Source organism: Zosterops lateralis (genome assembly GCF_965231275.1).
Source record: "Zosterops lateralis genome assembly, chromosome: 9".
NCBI lineage: Eukaryota > Metazoa > Chordata > Aves > Passeriformes > Zosteropidae > Zosterops > Zosterops lateralis.
The window spans coordinates 5,667,412-5,688,421 of record NC_139769.1 but is presented as its reverse complement, the minus strand read 5'-3'; the positions used below and the strand labels follow the sequence as shown (position 1 = coordinate 5,688,421).

The 21,010-nt window shown below is 42.3% G+C and overlaps 1 protein-coding gene across 1 annotated transcript in view; it reads right to left on the bottom strand.

Moving 5' to 3' along the window:
* Window positions 1-10,406: 10,406 nt before the first annotated feature.
* Window positions 10,407-21,010, bottom strand: part of SLC1A7 (solute carrier family 1 member 7) — a gene marked incomplete at both ends in the record, with an annotated part of 48,124 nt that continues 37,520 nt past the window's right edge. Inside the window, 4 exons of the mRNA XM_083868131.1 lie at window positions 10,407-10,643; window positions 12,690-12,789; window positions 16,728-16,862; window positions 19,943-20,137. Of these exons, the coding sequence (XP_083724257.1) occupies window positions 10,407-10,643; window positions 12,690-12,789; window positions 16,728-16,862; window positions 19,943-20,137 (667 nt within the window). The remainder of the gene's footprint in view (window positions 10,644-12,689; window positions 12,790-16,727; window positions 16,863-19,942; window positions 20,138-21,010) is intronic.

Below are 21,010 nucleotides of genomic sequence, written 5' to 3'. Positions count from 1 at the left end.
CTGTTTCTCTTTAAAAAGCCACGTTTCCTCATTACAGAGAATACTGCACAAAATGGGGGGGGAAATAGGATTTTTCCGAGCTATGATTTTTCACAGCGACAGGAGCACAAGTGCAGCTTGAGAGCTATAAAGAATTAATCAGGTGCCAAAAATAGCTCGTGGATAATGAGCTTTTATTTCAGGCGGTGGGCACGCAGCCCATCTGTGTGTGTGCCATGTGGATGGGCCCTTCTGCAGCCGCTCATCCCATTCCTGCAGCATCCTGGGGCATCCAGTGCCTGCTCCTGCCCATCCCTGCCTCCTGCCCCACACCACCCCCTCCAGACAACCCCATGGCTTCTTGGGCATTTCTGGGCAAAAAGGCATCTTTCCAAGAGGTTTTATCTCCCCACACGGAGTGATGCCCTTTGCCTCCCTGGCGTGCAGTGAGGGGCCGGGGCTTGGGGAGCCTGTTCCTCTCAGCTCTGCACAGACACCTGCAGGCTCCTCCTTGTTGCACTGTGCATTTTGGGCTTTCTAAAGTTCTGTATGATTTTTTTATTATTGAGTTTCTGTAAAAGTTCATCTATACCCACTCCCCTTTCCTTAATCCCTGTTGTTATCCACATAATAGGCCTCTCTCTCCCCACTGTACCCCCTCAATAGCCCTGTCCCAGTCTATTGTATCCCCTGTTGTATTTTATCAACAGAGACTCCCTGGTACTTGATGGCTCTGACAAATCCAGGTGGCTCAGCCAAGGCTTCAGGTATCCCCACGCCCCTTTTGCCCCAAAATGGCCATGTCAATGCTCCCTGTACCTAAGTCACTCCCTCTCATTTCCATCAGTAACACCCCGTCCATAAGGGCAAGTAAGAGCCCAAACTGGGACTCACACTCACGAATAAACACCTGCCTTACCACCAAGTGTGAGCCGCTCCTTCTTCCAAGCAAAGTCACGTCTCTGTCTGAAATGTGGAGCCAAAGGAATAACCCGTTTCTATGGTATCTGAAGAGCAGAGCTAGCAGAGACAAGCTGGGAAGGACCAAACCTCCCGAGCCAAAGGCCCGCGGGGTCTCATGGCGGAGCGGGGCCATCCCGCCCCCTGAGGGAGCAGCGGCTGCACCAGGGCGGCCCCTCAGAGGGGAGGGCCGAGCCTTTCCCCAGAACGAGATGGTACCCTGTGATTCCTTCTGGAGGGAGCACCATGATCCTGATGTCCCCAGGCTCAGCTGGCAGGAGGGGTGAGCTCTGAGGGGCCCGTGTAGGACACAGGGAGGGAGGATGAGGGATGGAGGATGAGGGGCGCAGCCGAGGCCTCTGTGTGGTGAGGAGGGCCCTGCCCTGCCTCCAGGGCCTCACGCTGTGATGTTAGGGGTTCTAAGTGTTCTGTTTAATGAAAAAGAAGTCCATTATGCAGTATAAAGGTATTCTTCTGGGGAAAAAAAATATTTAAAAATGAATTTTTTAAAGTAAAGATGGGACAAGACTATTTACAAGAGCTTGTAGTGACAGGACAAGGTGGAACATGTTCTAACTGAAAGAGAGTAGGTTTATATTAGATATCAGGAAAAAATTCCTTATTGTGAAGGTGGTGAGGCCCTGGCACAGGTTGCCCAGAGAAGCTGTGGCTGCCCCATCCTTGGAGGTGTTCAAGGTGAGTTGGATGGGGCTTGGAGCAAACTGGGATAGTGGAACTTGTCCCTGCCTGTGGCAGGGGATTGGAGCTGGATGATCATCAAGACACCTTTACAATTCAGAGATTCTATGATGCTATGGAAAAAAAAAGAAAAAAAGAAAAAAATAACCCAGAGAAAAACTAGGCATGAAATTTGAAGGGGGATGTGGTGGGGCAGAGGGAGGTTGCCATGGCCTCCCTTGGGGGAGCAGTGACAGGTCCTGAGGAACTGACTGCAGATCTGGCAGTGGGACAGTGGCCCTGGCAGAGGGAAAGGGTCCCTGGCAGTGGAACAGTGTCCCTGGCAGTAGGACACAGTCCCTGTGGGGCTGCTCCCCGGGGCTGGCAGCTCTCCCCCTCGCTGGGGGCTCTGGGCCAGGCAGCCCTGCTGGGACAAAGAGCTGCTGCATCTGCTCAACAGAAGAACCACTGCTTTGGGGCCTTGGAGATTATTTATCTTAGCTCTCATAAATCCTTCAGGACTGTACATTAAAAGGGCAGTTGGGGAAAGGATCCTCCAACCCCTGCAGGTGCTGAAGAGCTGGGCTGGCAGGGCTGTTCCTGAGGCATCTGTGGCCAAACGCCCTCCTCCCCTCCTGCTGCTGTGCAGGACAGACACGGGGCACTGTTCCTGTTGGCTGCATCAGGAGTGAGGCTGGGGACCTGCACTAGCAAAGCAGATGAGAATGGGAAGTCTTCTCCTTCCTGGGACCCCACTGCCATTTCTTCTGCTCCCCAGTGGTCCAAGCAGAGCAGGGAGGTGGGAAGGGTCTGATCAAAACTTCATGCTTCTTCTGTCTTGAAAGTGTTTTGTGATGGTAAATAAGAGTTTAATTTATGATGCGCCTCCTCACCATGCTGACTGAGCCCACTAACATTTTTGCAAAATTTGCTTTAAAAAACCTAAGCAAATTTATTCTTATTGAATAAGAATAAAGATGTTATTTTACAAATAGAATTTTTGATGGGAAGCAGTCACTTGGGAAGCTTCTATGACATAGTCCAATATCCTGTTAACTGATTTCACTCTACAATTGGTGAGTCGTGATTCCTGGGTTTAGCTGTACTTATTTTAAAATCTTAAACATATATAGAGTCTTATATAATATAAGCTTAGTTTTGTTTTTAAAAATATTTCCTCCTCTGTTGGGATTCATTTATGGAGGTCATTGTAATTGGTTTATTATGTTGCTAATACAAGAACAGTGAGTAAATTCCCTAAAGAACTCCATTGCCTTTAGTGAGGAAAATATTGGTGTGCCCTGTAGCTGTGATTCATGCTGCTATTGTGAAGTCAGCCAGCTGTGAGATATATATGCAGGCCATGGATGATAAATGTGTTCTAATAATCCAGTATACAAAGTATTTCCATAAAAATTCTTCAGTAGTATCCAAGGACATTAAAAAGTCCATCAGCAAAGTCCTTCTTTAAATGGTTTTGAATCAGGCAGAGTGTTTTAATGCACAGTTCTACAGGCTACTCAAGTTTTCCCCATGATAGTTCCAGAATCTGTTTTTAGCATATGATTATGATACTGCTGAGAATGTTGCTTCTGATAAAAAAAATTGTATTGATTTTCAGCATTTTCAACCCCGGTTGCATACAAGAAAATAATGAGACTCATTTTTTTACTTGGAATATAATTGTGTTTTTGTTGACAGTCATCACAGGAATTAGCTATAAAAAGATCTTAAGATGCATCTTTCATGCAGTACTAAAATTAACTTCAATTACTTCCATAACACTCTAGATGTCTCCCCTTCTTTCTGGTGGACCTCTGCTTTGGGTCTGTTTATTGCCAATGCAGCAGTGGAATAAAACTCAAAGCACTTCCCTGATGTGCTGAAGAATTGAGTTGCTGTACCCTGGGGCACCCTCACCATCCACAGCTTGAATGATTTGACACTGGAAGACTCACTTTGGCTGCTCCTGCTCTCTCTGCAAAGCAGGCAGGAAGAACCTGAGAGAATCTTCCAGGTTGTTTTCACCTCTGGCATGAACAAAATGGGATGCAGATCATCTCAATACCTATTGTGAAATTTTCTCTGGAGAGCTTGTGCAGAAAGTGAGGTGTGGAGCTGTGCATCAGTCCTGTGCTCAGCACCAGTGTGGAGACCACGGCTGAGAAGGAGCTGTGGAAATTCTCCCAATTGCAGAGCTTTTAAACTTCTTTTCAAACCTTCCTGCTAGAGCTGGATCCAACCACAGTGCTGGATTGACACCCTTCTGTCCATCCCCATTCCTCCTTCTTCCTCTTAGGAAGGATTCATATCAGACAAATTCTTTATTTTATTAAAAAAGTGTACGGTTTATTCTAAAAGAAAGATTATACTGATTAACTATCAATGTAGGCTACCCAAATCTCTGCACTTTGTTTTCAGGAAAACTCATTAAAGAAATATGAAAATATTTAAATGGAAAAGAAGAAGGGTTGAAAATGCCCAGTTTGACTTAGTTCTGTATACTTTCCACATGTTTTTAATAGCCTGGTGGTAAAACCCAATAAAACCACGAGAAGCAATGAAATCATAATGAAACATCTCAAGGTCAGTCTCGTTTTTCTTTTGGTTTTGCCATTTAGCCCATGCAGTATTTGTAGCAGATGTAATATGAGATATCTGTGAACATAAAACACTTCTTGTTTTGCTTCCCCTGCTTTTTCCATCTTATTAAAATACATTTTTGGTGGGGGGGGTGGATGGTGGGCAAGAGATACCAGATCCTTTTTCAGAAAGTTCAAAGGCAATGATTAACTACGGTGAGTTTCATGTGGTGGGTCAAAGCCTGGCTTTCAGCTGGTGTGGTGTGCAGAAACACAGAAGCATAAATTTAATTCTCAAATGAAATGCAGATACCTCTTTGTAATGAAAGATGGCTGATTTTAAAGCAACAGATGTAGAACTCTTTGTACCTTGCAGAACAAAACTTCCAGAGATGGAACATGAAGAGCGCATCTGTGACCTACCTGAGCACATCCCAGTGGAATTCCCAGCAGAATGGGAAATCTATAGAGTTTTATAATGATTTAGTTGCAAACCCTTCAGGAACAACATTTGCTGGTTCTTGTGCTGGCCTGAGTGCTCTGTGCTGGTTTGGAAGGAAGGAGAGCTGTGAAGGGACTCACAGATGCCTGTGGGTACCTGCAGACTTGCCTTCAGTGGCCACGTGGGCACAGGGGCTTTGTGAGGAGAGGGATGCTCTGCTCCCTCCCTACACCTCCAGCTGTTGGTACCATCTCACTGTGGAGCCAGCTGGGAAAGAAGGTTTGATTTATTGCAGGAGAAGTGATTGAACATTTTCCCTCTTCTACCATACTCTCCCTCTTGTCTTTCTGAAGCCTTCTGTGCTCCTTCCCCAAAATACCACTCTCTCACTAACAGACTGCTACAATTTTATTTGACAGCCTGTAAAATTTTTGAAATACCCCGTGACACAAATCTGCCAGAAGTCTCAGCTGTGCCAAATCTATTCCCATATATCATCTTCTAGGCAACAGAGATGCAACTGTTGCTGCTTTATAAATGATGGAGTCTGGGGTTCTGTCACTTAAAATGGAAGCCTGGCAGTTCCTGGGCCTGTTGTGAGTAGTGCTTCCAGAGAGACAGAAGTGGCTAATCCAAGGTAATCATGAGTCCCCTTTAGCGTGTTATGTAACTGTCTCAGTCTTCAGCTCATTTATCCTTACCATGTTGATTTAGAAGGACCTTTTCTCTGTTTACAGATGGGAAGCAAACCCTGCGTTCTTGTGGTCACTTGGGAAGTCTGAGTGAATAATGAACCTGACCTTAAGTAGTGACCACCCTTCCTGTTCTATTGATCTAATCCATTTGGGGTTTTGTGGGACAAACCCTCTTATAAATTCCAGGAATATCAATCAGTCTGCTCCAGAGTAGTTAGTGAAGAATGTAATTTTGAGAGTCTCTCATCATAGTTGTAGGTGAAATCACAGGCTGAACTGAGAATTTTAATAGATGTGTTTCATTTTCAGCTCAGCCCTTAGTGCATGTGTGTGTTAAATTTGTCTAGTCTGGGGCCTCTTTTCCAAGTGCAGCAAAGCCAGAGATTTATTACTGCAAAAAGCTGTGCTCTCCCGCTGCAAGGGCAGGCAACAGTAGCATCCCTGTAGAAAAACTTTAATTACTTTCTCTCCTCCCTGTCCTTAGTCCTCAGCTGGGGAGCTGAGGATCACTCTGAGATCTCAGCCAGCTTCAGTCCCTGCAGGGGAAAGCCAGGGATTGCTCATGGCCTCTGTGTGTGCAGTGATAGAGCTGCTCCTGCTGGAAAAACACACCTGGGTGCTCAGCAGAGACACAGACACAGGAGTGCTTAGTGTTGGGCACGATCAAAGGCAGCCTGAGCTTTCCACATTCACTTCACTTCCCAGGTTGTACATTTTGCTCCCACACATCCACCACTTTTTGCTAATAGTTACCTCATTTTTATGGATAGCACAGAAAGGACTGAGGTAATTTCCAAGAGCATCCATCTGGCTTGAAGATGAAGCTTTCTGTCTGCTTCGAAAGTGTTGTAAATCAGTCTGCTGTTGTTAAAAAGGGACTAAAATTGATGTTTGTTGTAGAATTGGAAGTGAGACCTCATCAGTTGGGAGTGTTAAAGGGTTCCTGTCTTTTCTAAGTGCTATAGAACTGCTGGTACAGCAGTGTGGGCAACTCCCATTTAAGGTTTTGACTATTTAGATCATCTTATTTGTATGTTGGGGGTTGTATTCAGGTGGCACAAATACACTTAGCTGCAGTTAAATAATTTAAGTGGAATCAATTAAGACTTGCAGAGCATATGAGGAGTAACTGTATTGGTTCCATAAACTTCTGTATTTGGGTTGGCATCCAAAAGCTCTTGGGAGTTAGTGGGATGTGTAAGTGCTCTGGTTGCGTCTCTTTCTCCCAGTTGTAATTGTTGCACAAGGATTTATTACAGCAATTCAACACTGCAGAACTTCCTTGGCATTGGCAAAATCCTCAAGAACCTGTTTTAATATGTCTTTAATGATGTTTTATTTCACAACAATCTGCAGCAGCTTCTTTCCTCTCAGTAGTATCATCAGAGCAAAGGAGTTGCAAATTAACAAGCATAAAACCACTGCCTTTGATAAGTGTGTGCTAATTTGGGTTACATCCCAAATTCTTTCTTCCACAGCTGTATGCAATGCACCACCCTTCCTAATTATCTTCTTTCCTCCCTCAAGACTCTTCCCCAGTGTGCCTTTAGCAGACTTTAATTGGCTACATTCCCTTTCTGTTTAGCAGGGGGAGGCAACTTCAAAATAGGATTGAATGTTGCCAGTTAAGAAATATGTTCCTTCCACATATGCTTGAAATGATAGCATGCAAACTGTTGTAATAAGTGATTGACTGGTCGATTGATTGATTTTTTAATATAAATTTTTGAGACTGTGAAGGTCACATGTTTGTTTTTATGCTCTGAGAGTAGGAGAAACATATTTACCAACACAAAGCTTGCACTCTAACTTGATAATCAACAGCTTTGTTATTTTTGTTGGAAGGAAGTGTGATTATAACTGGAAAATGTGAACAGATCCACGCATACAAATATGTTATGGAACCTACTGCTAGTCTAATTGCACTGTGCATCAAGCTTCTTGACAACACACACCACAAGGCACAGAAAATAGCTAAATTGAGGAAAACTTGCCATAGAAATGATCAGAAATTATCATAACATCAGTGTTCACCTCTCCCAGCTAACAGTGGTGTCTTGTGTTCAGTACAGAATGAATGACTGCAGTAGCAGTCAGGTGCTCCAGTCAAGGACACAATACACTGAGCAAGAACCAAGCCCCAAAGTGCCTTAGGTCTCTAGTTACAGCATTTCATACCACAAATTAAAAAGGCCAGGTGGGAAACAGGACCATTGCCTTCCTCCCCGCTGAATGGGAGGCACAGATTGCTGTAAACTCCAAGTGTTAAAGATTCAAACACTACAATGTAAAAAACAAAATGCATTTCCAATTTGCAAAGCAGAACTGGACACTCTTTGAATAGGGTTTGAATGCAGAAAGCTGATTTTAAACCAGCCTGTTTATTCCATGAAAATATGCCTTCACACATGAGACTCCCACATTGCCTACATGTGAGAGCATATTAGGCAAAATTGTGGTTTTCTCTGGTGTGCAGGGCTTGAGCAGCACAACTGACTGCTGGTCTTTGTACTTTATCTCATTTGAAGTTCTCCTTGTAGAAGCTGCTGAAGCACCAGAGTTGACTTAGACCTCTTGAGCCATGACTGCACTGAAGAGTGTCACACCAGTTAAGCTGTCTCAGGCAAGGGCAAAAGGATTTGCACTTGTAGTAGCCAAAGGTTGTAGGTGGCTGGGGGAGAAGGTGCTGGTAAGGCTGGGAGCACTTTCTGCTTGGCACAGTGGATAGTGTGTGGGCAGACTCTCCAAAACCACTTAGTCTGCAACTACTTAAAACCACTTAGTCTGCAACTACTTGTTCCAATCTTGGATCCACTTGGCCTCTTTCTTCATCACTTTTATCTATTCAAGGTGATTGTAAACTGATAGATGACTGGCAGGACTCCACCATCACTTCATGTAACTGTAATTGACTGAGTGAAGTTGAATCTTTAGGTTGTGCTTTCTTTGGCACAGGGACCCTGCCCTGTCCCACATGCCCTTACCCCGTTTCATCCCTGGCTGCTTGATCTTGTCCCTGCATCACCCCTTCACTTGTGTTGACACAACTGTCTGTTAGGACTATGCTAAAAACATATGTGAACTGGTTTGAATTAGAAATACTTCTCATCTGGTTCTTTGTCTGGCCTCATAAATAACGGGGTCTGTACAGCTGGGAGAGGAGGGGAGGCAGTGCAGGCAGGAATGGACAGCTGGGGAAGGATGAGGGGACCTCCTGGAGCTGCAAGTGCTGCTGAGATGAAAAGTATCAGATGTTGTGTTTGTCAGTCAGTGCTTCTGCCCGTTCAGAGAGGCACAGACCAGCCTCAGCTCTCCCCAGTTACTCATTCTTACAACACTCTGCAGAGCAGGTCCTTTACAGGACTTGTTCTGAAGCAAATTGCTCTGAATCATTTCAGTTCTCCCCTGTTCTTTGTGTTCTGAGTTTGTTCTTTTCACTCTAGGGTCAAATCAGGAAAACAGTTACCAACTGTACATATTTTCAAATTAATACATTATTTCTGAGGAATTACAGACAAAGAAGTCCTGTGAGTATTTTTTCTGGCTTTATAATTAAAGTACCTACACTACAGTGCTCTGAGGCAACTATTCAGTGCATGACATAAGAAATAGTCTGAACAGCAGCCCTTAAAGAAGAGGTGAATGTGTACATCCCAGGAAAACCACTGATCATGAATGAATGATACACTGAATCTGCAATGATACATGAAACACTTCTGCTTCTGGTTAATGCAGAAATTGTCCTTTTTGACTGGGTTATTTTTTTCCCCACAGATGAGAAGAGCATATTAGAATACCAGGCACATGGTATCTCAAGCTGCTATGCCACAAGTAGCTAAATATAATATGTCAAGTGTATTGGTATGAGCTGGTATGTAATCTCTGGATCAAATCCCAACTTTTCAAAAGGTCTCCTCACTTCCACTCTCTGTTTTAGCAGAGACATAAGAAGACACCAATAGTAGAAGTGCACAGACAGCCTGTTTTTAAATGGCAGGTTTATTAAAAATGTTCTCTATCACAAACATTGGAAACATATGCAGCAAATTTTACTGTAAGTGAAAGAGTCAGTAGACAGTGGAAAGGGAGTAACTGTCAACTGAATTATGAGAAATAAAGGGGCAGTTTCCACAGCAAACTCTTCACAAAACCCCATTTTAACTCAGCATCCTCAGGTTCCAGTTTGTGTTCAGTCTTCCCTTTGGATGCAGCACATAGTTCATGAGCTTTGAGTTTATACATATTTACAGTGGAACAACCTATGGGTTACAGGAGAGGACACTTTAGCACCAGTGCTGATGGATTAGAGCTCACATCACCTCTGCCACTGCATGTGCATGGAACTGACTGTACTGAGGAGTTAGGTTAAAAAAAGGTCAATAAATCTGGCACTTGGAAGGCAAACTGTGCTCTGCAGTGACCTAGGAAATATTTGTGTTAAGTATCACACTTGACTGCCTGTCTCTGAAGGCTGCTCATCACAATTGCCTTAATGCCCTTTCTTGCACAAATGTACACTTCTCCTCAGCTTTCATTGTTATTTAGGAATAGATTTAACCCCTTTGAGATCAGGAAATCAGTGTGATTTTCTTACTGCTGTTCTAAAACTACGCACGAACTCTGTATTTAGTGAAAATTAGACAAAATTAGTATCTTTAGCAATTTTGGTGAAACATTTTCACGTAGCAAAAATTCTACAATGTTCATAATTACTGAGAGTCACAAAAAAAGGCTTTGGTTAGAAAATCAAAAAGGGTCAAATAAAAAAAGGCTTTTAAAAAAAAGCCAAAGGAGTGTCAAATCCTATATTGAAGTCAGTGAGTGCAGAATAAAACCGTAGTAGTCCATTAGTTAAATTTACAGTAGTAAAATCTTCCACCTAAAGAAGCCCATGTCTCTTGCAAGCTGTGTGCCTCTCTTGACGTTCACAGCTGGTCTCCTAGCTCCAGTACAAGCAGGGTGGCCATAAATCCACGTTTTCCTGTTCAAGGCAAAGAGTCCTTCTTCCAGCTGTGAGGTAGAGATTAGGTATCAGGTCACTGGGGTGTGAGATACCTCTGAGTGTAGCAGTCACACATTTGTTTCTAGTTCATTTATTTCAATAGTGCAGTGGTCTTTACTGTTGGATTTCTTAGTGTGATTCTCCACTGGAGTTTCTTCTTGCTCCACTTGTATGGGTATATGGTGCTGCAACCCTTTCACTGTTTCTGGTCCACGAGATTCATTCATGGTCTTCACACAGCCATTTCTCTGGTAAGCCACAATCTGATGGATGTTAATAGGCTTAGTTTCACAGATCAATGGCACCTATGTGAAAAGCATTAAGATCTGGAATACTGCCACTGATTGCTGTATACAACAGGAAGGGAATTTTTACTTGGAAAGCCTGTGGGCTGCTTTACATTCACCAGGATTATCTGGAGCCTCCATAGACTTCCAGAAGCAGTTTCTCATATACCCTAAGGCATCCTTGCACCATCTGCATGAGGCAAAGGAGTCTGTGTAAAAATGCAAATTCTGTCAAATTCTAACTGAACTTACACTCATGGTAACAGCTGCTTACCATTGGTAAAGTGGTACAAATAGGGCAAATAGAGACCAGAACTCCAGGGCTCATTTCAAAAGGTACAGACTCTCAATGGCCACTGTGCTGAGCTCTGGGCAGTGCTTGCTCTTGGCTGCAATTAAATAGACCAATAAACCATTTGTTGTTGCCTTATGCCTTTCTTCCAACCTAATAAAATAACACCTGTCTCTTCAGTTTGCTCTGTTTTGAAAGAAATAAAGGGGATTTTATTAACTGATTCATAAGTTCAATATTGAAGTGTTCTTTAAATCAAACCAGATTCTGATGGGGAAAGTAAGACGTAAATACTGGCAAAGAAAGGAGGTGGGCTTGCAGCTGAGAAAATATGGCCTTTAGGTATATATTACTAACTGCACAAATTATGCAGCCAAAATGTATGGCAGACTAGCAGTATATTTTAATACCATTACAGAGCATGATTCAAAGAAAACTCTCATCACAGATGACTAAATAATCTCTCAGGAGGGATTTTATATTACTGCAACATCTCTTCTTAAGTTCTGACTGAGTTCTAAATACAGCAGTGAAATGTCAGGAGGCCTGTGTTAGGCAGGAGCTCAGGCTACACTTCTGGCTTGGTAATGGATGACCTACCTTACCCATAGGTTGTATTTTAGGGGGTTTGTAGGTAGCTGCATGTGTAGCCCCTGTAGTCAGGCCTAATCCTGTCATCAGTAATTACTGCAGGTTCTAATTACCTCAGAGGACACTGCCTGTATTTCTACATGCAACTTTAAAGAGCAGGAGTTTTAGATAAATGTTGCAGGAGGGCATGAGAATGGGATTGACTGCAAAACTGTAGAATGAGAGAAATAATGATAGAAACAAAAAAATTGCTATTTGTGTGGGACACTACAGATGATGCACAGAAATGAAACATATCTTGTGAAGATTAGACCTGATGAAGAAATGTTCCTGCATGAATTAGTCTGTCTTTGTGGAAGAAAAGTAATGAGAGTCTGCCATGAGCTAAAATGGTTGGAGATTAGCACCTCCAAATCCGATGTGCTCATGGGATTAGGAATCTCCTTTGTCAAGGATTGAAGGAAGGATATGAGGAGTTCCTGTTACAAGGAAAGACTGAATGATGCATGCCAAAGAGGAAGGAGAAGATGTATAGGAGTGGAAGGAGACAGGGGCAGAATACAGAGGTATGTGTGCTGTACGAAATAAGATACAGAGGAGGAGAAATGATGTAAGGAAGAACTTGTATTAAGTGTAGAAACCATGAAGTTGTCTGAGAATGAAGTCTAGAATGGAGTTATGTGCTTGTGCTAGTCTGGAAAGAAAATTATTGCAAGGATGGCTTCAGATTGTGCTTACTTAGGGGCTTGCAATGCCCAGGGTAGTTGCTTTTGATGTGAGCTCACTGATTACCCATATACACACTCACACAGGTAGTCAAGGATATCTGTCACCGTGCTCTGTTGCTGGTCACACTGCTAGCAGGACAAATTACTGGCCAGTCAGGACCTGGGTGCTGAGTGTAGGACTCAGTCTCAGCACCTCACGCAGTGCAGCTGCTTCTGCTGCTCCCATCCTGTGTGCCAGACACAGCTGCCTTGCAAACCCTGCTCCCCAGTGCCTTTTCACATGACTTCATGGAAAAAGATCCCTCCACCCCATGTGCTAAGCTGCCCATTACCCAATTCTGTCCTCTCTCTGAAACTCCTTTTATAAACTGGGGGGACCAACTGTGGGAGCTTTGCAGGTTCTTTGCCGTAGCCCAGCCCGCCCTGGCACACCCCGGCTCACAGCGCGGTTACCTCGTCACCGTCCTTGATGAACTCCTTCCGGCAGATGTGGGCCATGATCCCAGCGGCCAGTGCATCCCCCAGCACGTTGATCATTGTTCTAAACCTGTCTCTGGAAAATGAAACAGTAATGGTAAGCTGTTGGCTCTTTGGGTAAATCCCTGTGCCTCTGTCAGCCATGATTATGGCTGAAGGCTAGTTTTTCTGGTTTTATGAGCTAAAATGTTTAGAAATGTTAAGAAGTTTGGTATCAGGCATCCATTAGTTATTGAGCAGCTCAGTTGGGTTTTCCAGCCTTTCCTGAGCTTGGTGTGCTGTGCTGCCACACACTTGATTGTGTAACTGAGCTAAGTGGAGCAGCTGTGTACCCCTTGAGCTGCAAGCTGAATCAGCACTGGAAAGATGGAACTGCACACACATCACACCTGCATTTCTGTCCCAAATTGTATATTAAGGTCCAGCAGTATGGCCTGATTTGGATATTGGTGCTGCAAATGTCTGAATTCAATAAAAGCAGAAATCAGCCAGCACAACCAGTCCCTTATATTAGTGATCATGGTACCAATCTCAGCAACCAAAGTGCTACCTAAGAAGATTATTGTATTGGTAGAATGGGCAGGATGCAATCAAAATAATTCAGAAGATTGCTACGCAACTACACTCACAAATCAAGCAGCCACTGACCATTTTTAAGTAATGTTCATTCCTGTAAAACCTGTGGTGACTTTGGCTCTTATGCTGGCTATGCAGTAGCTCCAAAGACTCTTCATTTTCAATTACCTTTTCCAATTTAAATTCATGTCCTTGACAGTATTTTGTATATATATATATAGTTTAACTATTTTACATTTATTCACTTACAGGATTTCTTTCCTGTTTATGCCTTTTACCCACTGTCTAAAAAATAAATCTATTAAAATACAGATCGTAAATGGACAAAAGTAACTGGCTGTCAAAGACAAGTGTTACACTTGAATCATACTGGAACCTATTAGTTAAAATTGATGAGATTTCAAATAGATGATATAGCTTCTAAGTCTGAAATACATCACATCTTTTCCAAGAAAAACATATACATCTGAAACTCTGTCATATTAGTAACTTAATTTATAAATGTAGGTTATAAAATGGAGGTTCAGAAATCTCCAGATGTTTGGCTTATTAAAGTCAGTGATGGTCCAATATCAACAGTGCCCGGATTTCTGATCCAGTATCTTAATATAGAAAGGAATTGAAACTCTGTGCTGATATTTTTTTTCCAGATATTGTAGGCAGGTAGGTACTCAGTGTATATAAATATTTATGCAGTTGCCTGCTTATTTATCATGAAAACTCCTGAATGAAAGCTCATTTGTGTGTGGAGTTACCCAAATTGTATGTGCAACTGCAAGCAACTTCAGCAATAATATTTCACAGCCTACACCTAGATGTGGTTGTTGACTCCAGGACCCAGCCCTTCACTTGTTTGCTCAGTCCATTTTTTAAAAATTCCTACTGTTCTGATTTTGAGTTTTGCCTTGAAGAAATTTTCCACAAGAACATATTAAACAGGGAAAAGAAATCAGTTACAGCATATACCGATAAAAGTTCCAGTTACACACTGACTTCTTTCCTTCTTGATTATCAAATAGTGATTCTTGGAAAGATACTCAGGGTTGTGAATTTTGGATGGTGCGACAAGTCAGCTGTGGTAGAGAAGAAGTTGTGTGAGCAGAGCTCAAGAGTTTGAGCTCCCTTTTGAGCTCTGATTAGCATCTTTTCAATACAGGGTTTTTCCAAGGAAACAGTGCTCCACGCTGAAACTCTTAAGAAAAGGAGTTGTTCCTGCAGGGCTGGCACGTTGTTCGGCCATGAGCGAGTGCATGGAGCAGTCTGCACTGTGCATGAGGAGAACCACAACACACACCACTGACATTGCTCCACTGAGAGCCCAGCCTGCTGCTGGTGGCATTTCTCTCAGTGCAAACCTGTGAGTCACCGGGATTGGAGCTGTAGATCATATCATTAAAGATGCAAAACTTTTACCTTGTGTTTGATAAATGAGCTGGGAAACGTTTTGATTTTCTTCTTTATGTCTCTAAGCGCTAGTTAAAGGTTTGAAGGTCACATACACGTTATGGCTACCCAAGAGAGTTGTAATACCTGCAGTGCATTGTAATGGATATTTCAGTCTCGTGAGATCATCTAACCAGCCTTCTTTAAGCATTCTTCATACTCCAGTACTTCCAAAACTAATACTGAAAATATTCATCGTGTCAACCATGTTGACACTTTGCATCTGCAGGCTCTTGAAACCACCAAGTGCTGAAATACAGAAATATGCTTTTTTGTTTGAAAGGTCATCTGCAAAAGACAGAAAATTGGGTCTATTCCTTACTCACTTTTAATACCATCTGGAACTATAGTCTGAAAAGTCTTTTCTCTGTTGTTTTGAAAAGTTGTGTAAGACAAAAAGAAGAATAATTCCCGTGTACAGTGGAAGGCTTACTGGAAAAACAATGAAATGTTGATGTTGCAAGAGCTGGGCAAAAACTGAGCAATATAGAGGGAAGAGGCTTTTGTAATACAGTCTTAAAATATTCATACAACACAAGATTCATGACTCCTATTAATGCTAATAATAATAATAATATTCTATTACACTAGACAGGAAATACTTTTTCTCACAATTCTTTGTACAAAAAATAGGTGGATAAAAGTTGAATAAAATAGGATATACAACAAATGGACCTGTAACACATTTTTACCCAGAACCCTATGTAATGAAACTCCCTGTATTAAAGGAGATATATTTTATATAGCTTAAATAAAAATAATTTGGATATTTCCTTGTGTATGCATATGCTAGTTACACAGTTAATTTATATGCTAATGAGCTAGGGACTGATATTTTATAATTCATCTTCCTAGACTATTCAAAATTGATTGATTCATTGGCATTTACATAAAAGTTGAGAGTTCAAATAAACCACTCCTTATGAATTTTTCAAGTGACTCTTCTCATGGGTGACACAAATCCCTTTCATTCCGAGTGTGTTAAATTTCAGCCCCTGCCTGTGCTGTTAAATCCCCCGTGGCTAGGGATGCAGCAAAGTGCCCTCTCTGCAGAATGGCTGCACTTGCAAAACTGGGGGCTGCAAGCAGCTGCTGCCTATTTAGCACTGACATCAGAGAACACAGAGTCACCACCAGGATCTGTGGTGAAAGGAAGACACTGTTGGTGCCAGCACTCAGGCTGACTGTATTGGGGTTGCAGCAGCAGTAGCCATACACAGCCCACACCATCACTGTGCTGTCAGAGCTCTTGTGGGCACAGGGATGCCAGTGGTGACAGTGGTAGTTGCTGGCTTTAGCAGTGGCTCAGGCCTCTTGCTGAGTGCTTCACTACACTGAGATGTTGGCTTTGAATATAGTGGGCTGATAAGTACAGTGCAGGCAGACCATGTTTCCTGAGAGTGTTGGCCCCTTATCCTTGCCCAAGGCAAGGTGCCAGAGTTGCCCCTTAAGCACATTTGTCTGGCCCAACCTTCAAACTTGTCTTGAAGATCATCATCCAACCTGGCTAGGTGCAGCCACTTCCATTGCCTGGCTATCCTTCTAGATAAAAGTAGTTCTTAAGGTTTTTTGGGATTTGAGTTGAGATAGGTACTTTGTTCTACTTCTTCATCCTCCCACCCTATGAATGTGAAGATTGATCAATGTCTTCTTCTGGACAATCTTATCTATGTAAAAAACTGCTGTGGTGACCTTTTCAGCTGTGGTTTTAGACTAAATGGACTCCACTTCTTCAGCCTTTCCATGCAAGACATATTTCTAAGATTCATGTAGACTCCCTCATTTGTCTGTCTTTTTCAATATAATGTCCACATCAGCCGAGTTAACACCATTTCCAATTATATAATCACTTCCTTTACCTTTTATAGATATATAGATAGATAGATATAGATATAGATATAGATATAGATCTGTATTGCTGTACTCCTAGAGACCATTTGCCTTTTTTTAGCAAAGTCACCACCATGGAAGCCTCAAGAGCTTTGTGTTACTTACAGTGCCCAGTCGACGGCAATGATCAACGTGATGTCGTCTGTCGGGAGCCCCACTGAGGTGAGAACAATGACCATGGTCACCAGGCCAGCTTGGGGGATGCCTGCAGCACCTATGCTGGCAGCTGTTGCTGTGATACTTTAACAATGAAAGAAAGGAATAAGCTTGACTTTCTGGAAGAAACCACACCGTGTTTCTAAACCATGCTCTTACACAAGGCGCTGCATGGAAGTGCCAGTGTTTTGTGGACAGAATCCAGGTGAGACAGCAAGAACAGGCCAAACTGTCTGCCCAGGGCTAAATTCTCACCCTCAGCCTTTGCAGCCTTGGCACTGGTGGGGCAGTTCTGTTCTCTCTCAGTATCAAAGGGGCAGAGCAGAGGGGCCAGCCAGGCTGAGTTCTGCCAGCTTCTCATGGATCACAACACCACCCAGCTGTGTGTGCCAGGAGTCTGCCAGCCCCACTCATTGCTGTTCTCATTGACACTCTGGGTCACCGTGGGCAGCTCCTGTGCCAGGCAGATCCATGGCTGGCCCTGCCTGGGGCTTTACTGTCGATCCATCTCAAGGGTTAGGCCAAGGGTGAAGAGGCTGGGCCAGGGGTGAAGCTCTTGTACAGCACATGGCTTTGCATACTTGGATATAAATATGAAGCAAGCGTGAATGTGACTTTACATGTTCAGTTTCTGGAAAGTATTTTTACTTGACCTTCATACCATTTTTTAAGCCAGGCAAGCAGAAATGAATGGGAGACCAGGGCAAGAGTAGACTTGGCAGGCTAAGCATTTTTTTCATAATGTTATTTTTAAGGGAGGGATTTAATTCCTTTTTCCAAGAGCAAAAGTGACTGGATGTATTCATTTCCACCCAACTAGCAACTTCCAAGAGCTAGGCCAACCAGCAGAAAGACAAAAAACAAATATTGACAGTTGTAAAAGCATGACAGAAAGCATTTACACTGATAATCCTCTGCATTCATCAGTCAAGAATGTCAGAGCTTTTGGCAAGCAGTTAAGTCTCATTAACCTACTATGGAAAATGAGGATAAGTTTATTCACCCATATGGCAACTGAAACACAGGGATATCCAGTCCCTTGCTTACAGCTGTACAGTGTACCAGTACAGCAGCAGCAGTAGTTCTACCTGGAGCCTTTCTTTAAATAAAAAAAAATACATTTAGTATATGAGTGTGATACAGAAGGGGAAAGACTTAAAACTACATTTTGCAAAAGTTAACTCGTGTAGCATCCTAATAACATTGTAATAGAGCATAGATAGGAAGGGACAGAAGCTCAGTAGCTGAGTAATGAACATTAAAAGGCTTTTTCCAGTTAGTGCTATGAACTGGCTGTCATAGCAGGACTGCTTCTGCCTCTTACAACAGGCCACAAAGCCTCAGGACTTAATTGAGAGTAAAATCAGGAATGTTTAACTAAGGTTTTGCAAGCAAGCTCATCTGCTATTCCATTTCATCTTTATCTTAATGTAGATGTTTCTCTATGTAAGATGATCAATTGATGAAAACAGGATCTTTACTCTCTTTCTTTGCTATGTCAATGTTTGCATTGATAGAAGTTAACCTGGATTTTACAAACTATGAGCAAAGTAGACTGATTATTTGTCTAACATTTTTTTCCCTCTGGCAAAAATATCCTGGCATACAGAATTATTTGAATTTTAAATCACCAGGCCCTAAACTATCAAGATCTGGGGTAGGTTTGGCCTATAGAATACAGTTAGAATTTGGATTACATCATTGATGGTACTGTGTCCACCATGATTTCCTGTTTAGCTTCTTCATTTGTGAATCTTTTTATTTTTCTTTTTTTTCTGGATTTTTTACAATCTTTACTTGTATTTTCAGTCTACTGTTTTAATTCTGTCTGGTTCTTATGTACTAGCCCTTAATGTGGGGGGTAAAAGAGATAAAAGGTGATTCTGGTAAGGAAAAGTTAGAGCTTACATTCTTTCCATTTACTATCACCCTTCTCCTTCGTTTTTAAAATTACTGTTCTTTACTTCAGAGTGTGTGTAATGTCTGCTCTGGGCCATATTTTAGCATCATATGCTAAAAAAAAAATCTCAAAATTCCAAATCACAAAAGACTAAATTTTAGCTAAGGCTCATTCCAACAATTTTCAAAGAGAGTGCAAGCCTGAAGCAAGAGCTCATATGGGCACAATTTATTTCTTCTTTTTGTAGTCCAACCAGGTCTTGCCAGAAGCCCATTAGCAAACCTCAGCTGTCATCTGGGGTTGGTTTCAGGACTCTCATCTTCCTGTCAGGAAGGTTTTCAGGTCCAGCAGAAGATGGGCAAGGCCCATCAGTGTTAACGGGGCAGTGGTGAGGTCACTGGGTGGGTAGTTAAGCAGATCACAAATTTATTGCACAAAGCTCTGACTATGAGGAATGTTTTTATAATCATTTGTTCCCTGCTGGAAACCTGCAGGTTTCAGTCCCTGAGGAATTCTTTGGCAGTCACTGGAGTTATTCTGGCAGTAATTGTTCAGCTGGATCTTTCAGTCTTTTGGATCCATTACAGACCTTTCAAGGATGGAGTACACAGCTATAACACTCTCTACCCACTGAGAGCATGGTTGTTTATGAAGCTTTCTGCTTTTACAAGCAGCAGAGAAGACAATTAAAAAACATCTGAGTGGTCTGACATCTTTGTGAAAACCTGCCCTGATAGTAGCTTCTGTCCTCCTTCTCTCTTCCTCTAACCCTGCAAGAACTTCCCAGCACACACTATTCCCTGTTACTTGATGTAAGACTTCCAGTTTTGCTACTTTTTAACATTTTCCTTTCACTTGAACACACAAATCAGACTTTAAGTTGGAAACAGTGGTGAAGTTTAAAATAACATTTTAAACACCAACAATAATAAAATATTCCAATTTAGAAGTGATCAATGGGTTGCCTAAAGGCAAAATTAGACAGTTATCTTCAAATAGAAGCACATTTCCTGGTGTCCACATGCATTTATTGAAAGGACCACTACAATTCCTCTTTGGGCAGTCCCTGATCTCTGTGCTAGTTGAAAACAACCCTTCTATGAGGGATGCATCCTTTGATAACAGCAAAGATGAGTTTTGTTCTTGCTACACACACGACTCATGCCTCAGACTCAACCAAATGATGACCCTGACGGCTCCCTTCCAACTCAGCTGATTCCATGATCCTCTGCAAACCCCAGCAGGTGGGATGTGTGGTGTGTACCTTATGGTGATGATCTGGCCAAAGTCCAGCTCATAGTTGTTCACCTGGGCGATGAAGATGGCAGCCACGGCCTCGTAGAGCGCGGTGCCGTCCATGTTGATGGTGGCTCCCACGGGCAGCACGAACCGCGCGATCCTCCTGTCCACGTGGTTGTTCTCCAGCAAGCACTTGAACGTGATAGGCAAGGTGGCTGAGCTGCACAACAGGCACAGAAACACACACCGGGTTAGTTTTGTTTCTGGGGAATGAATGGGGTTGTAGCAAAGCTGGTCCTGGCAGGGGAGGTTTCACACAACCATCCCAGCTTCTTGCTCCTTGCTCTGCACAACTTGCCAGGTAACTCACTCCTTTGCTTGATGGAGGATAAAGACAGTTACACATATAAATGTTGGAGTTAGTGCTAATTTTGCTTCCCAAAGGTAGAAATATTTTTCTCTTCTTCTGTTTCAAGAAGCAAAGGGACAGAAATCTCACAAAGGCAGTGTTGTACACTCAAATGCAAGGAAAGGGAACAACACCCTGTGCTGGTTGTTACTAAAATCTCTGAAAACTGTTTTACATTCATGGTTTCTAAAAATGTTTCCTTCCAGTCCTACCTCATATGTAAACAATTTTTTATTTCTGCGAGGGGTTAGACAAAGATCTTATCAACAGCAGCCTGAAAATAAAAGATGCAGACAAAACGTCTGTATTTAGGAATATAAAATCCCATGTTCTCCCTGGGACAGATCTGCCCACATCCCTTGTGTGATCCTATAACAACCACATAAATGCAGATCATATAATATTGTATACATATGAAAATGAGATGTGTGTGGAATAGAATGGAATGGTATAAGACCATTTGACAGATATTAATTTTAAATTAAGCTTGATACCTAAAAAATATTTCTGATTTTTGTTTTCATTTACTGAGACAATTAACAAAACACTATATGGTCATATATTTTCTCATTTTTAATAAGAAGCACACATTTTTAAATACTAATATACTGAAATATATTTATTTGTATATTTTATTAACTTTCTGGTAACATTCTGCGCTTTACCATGTGGTGTCTCATTCAG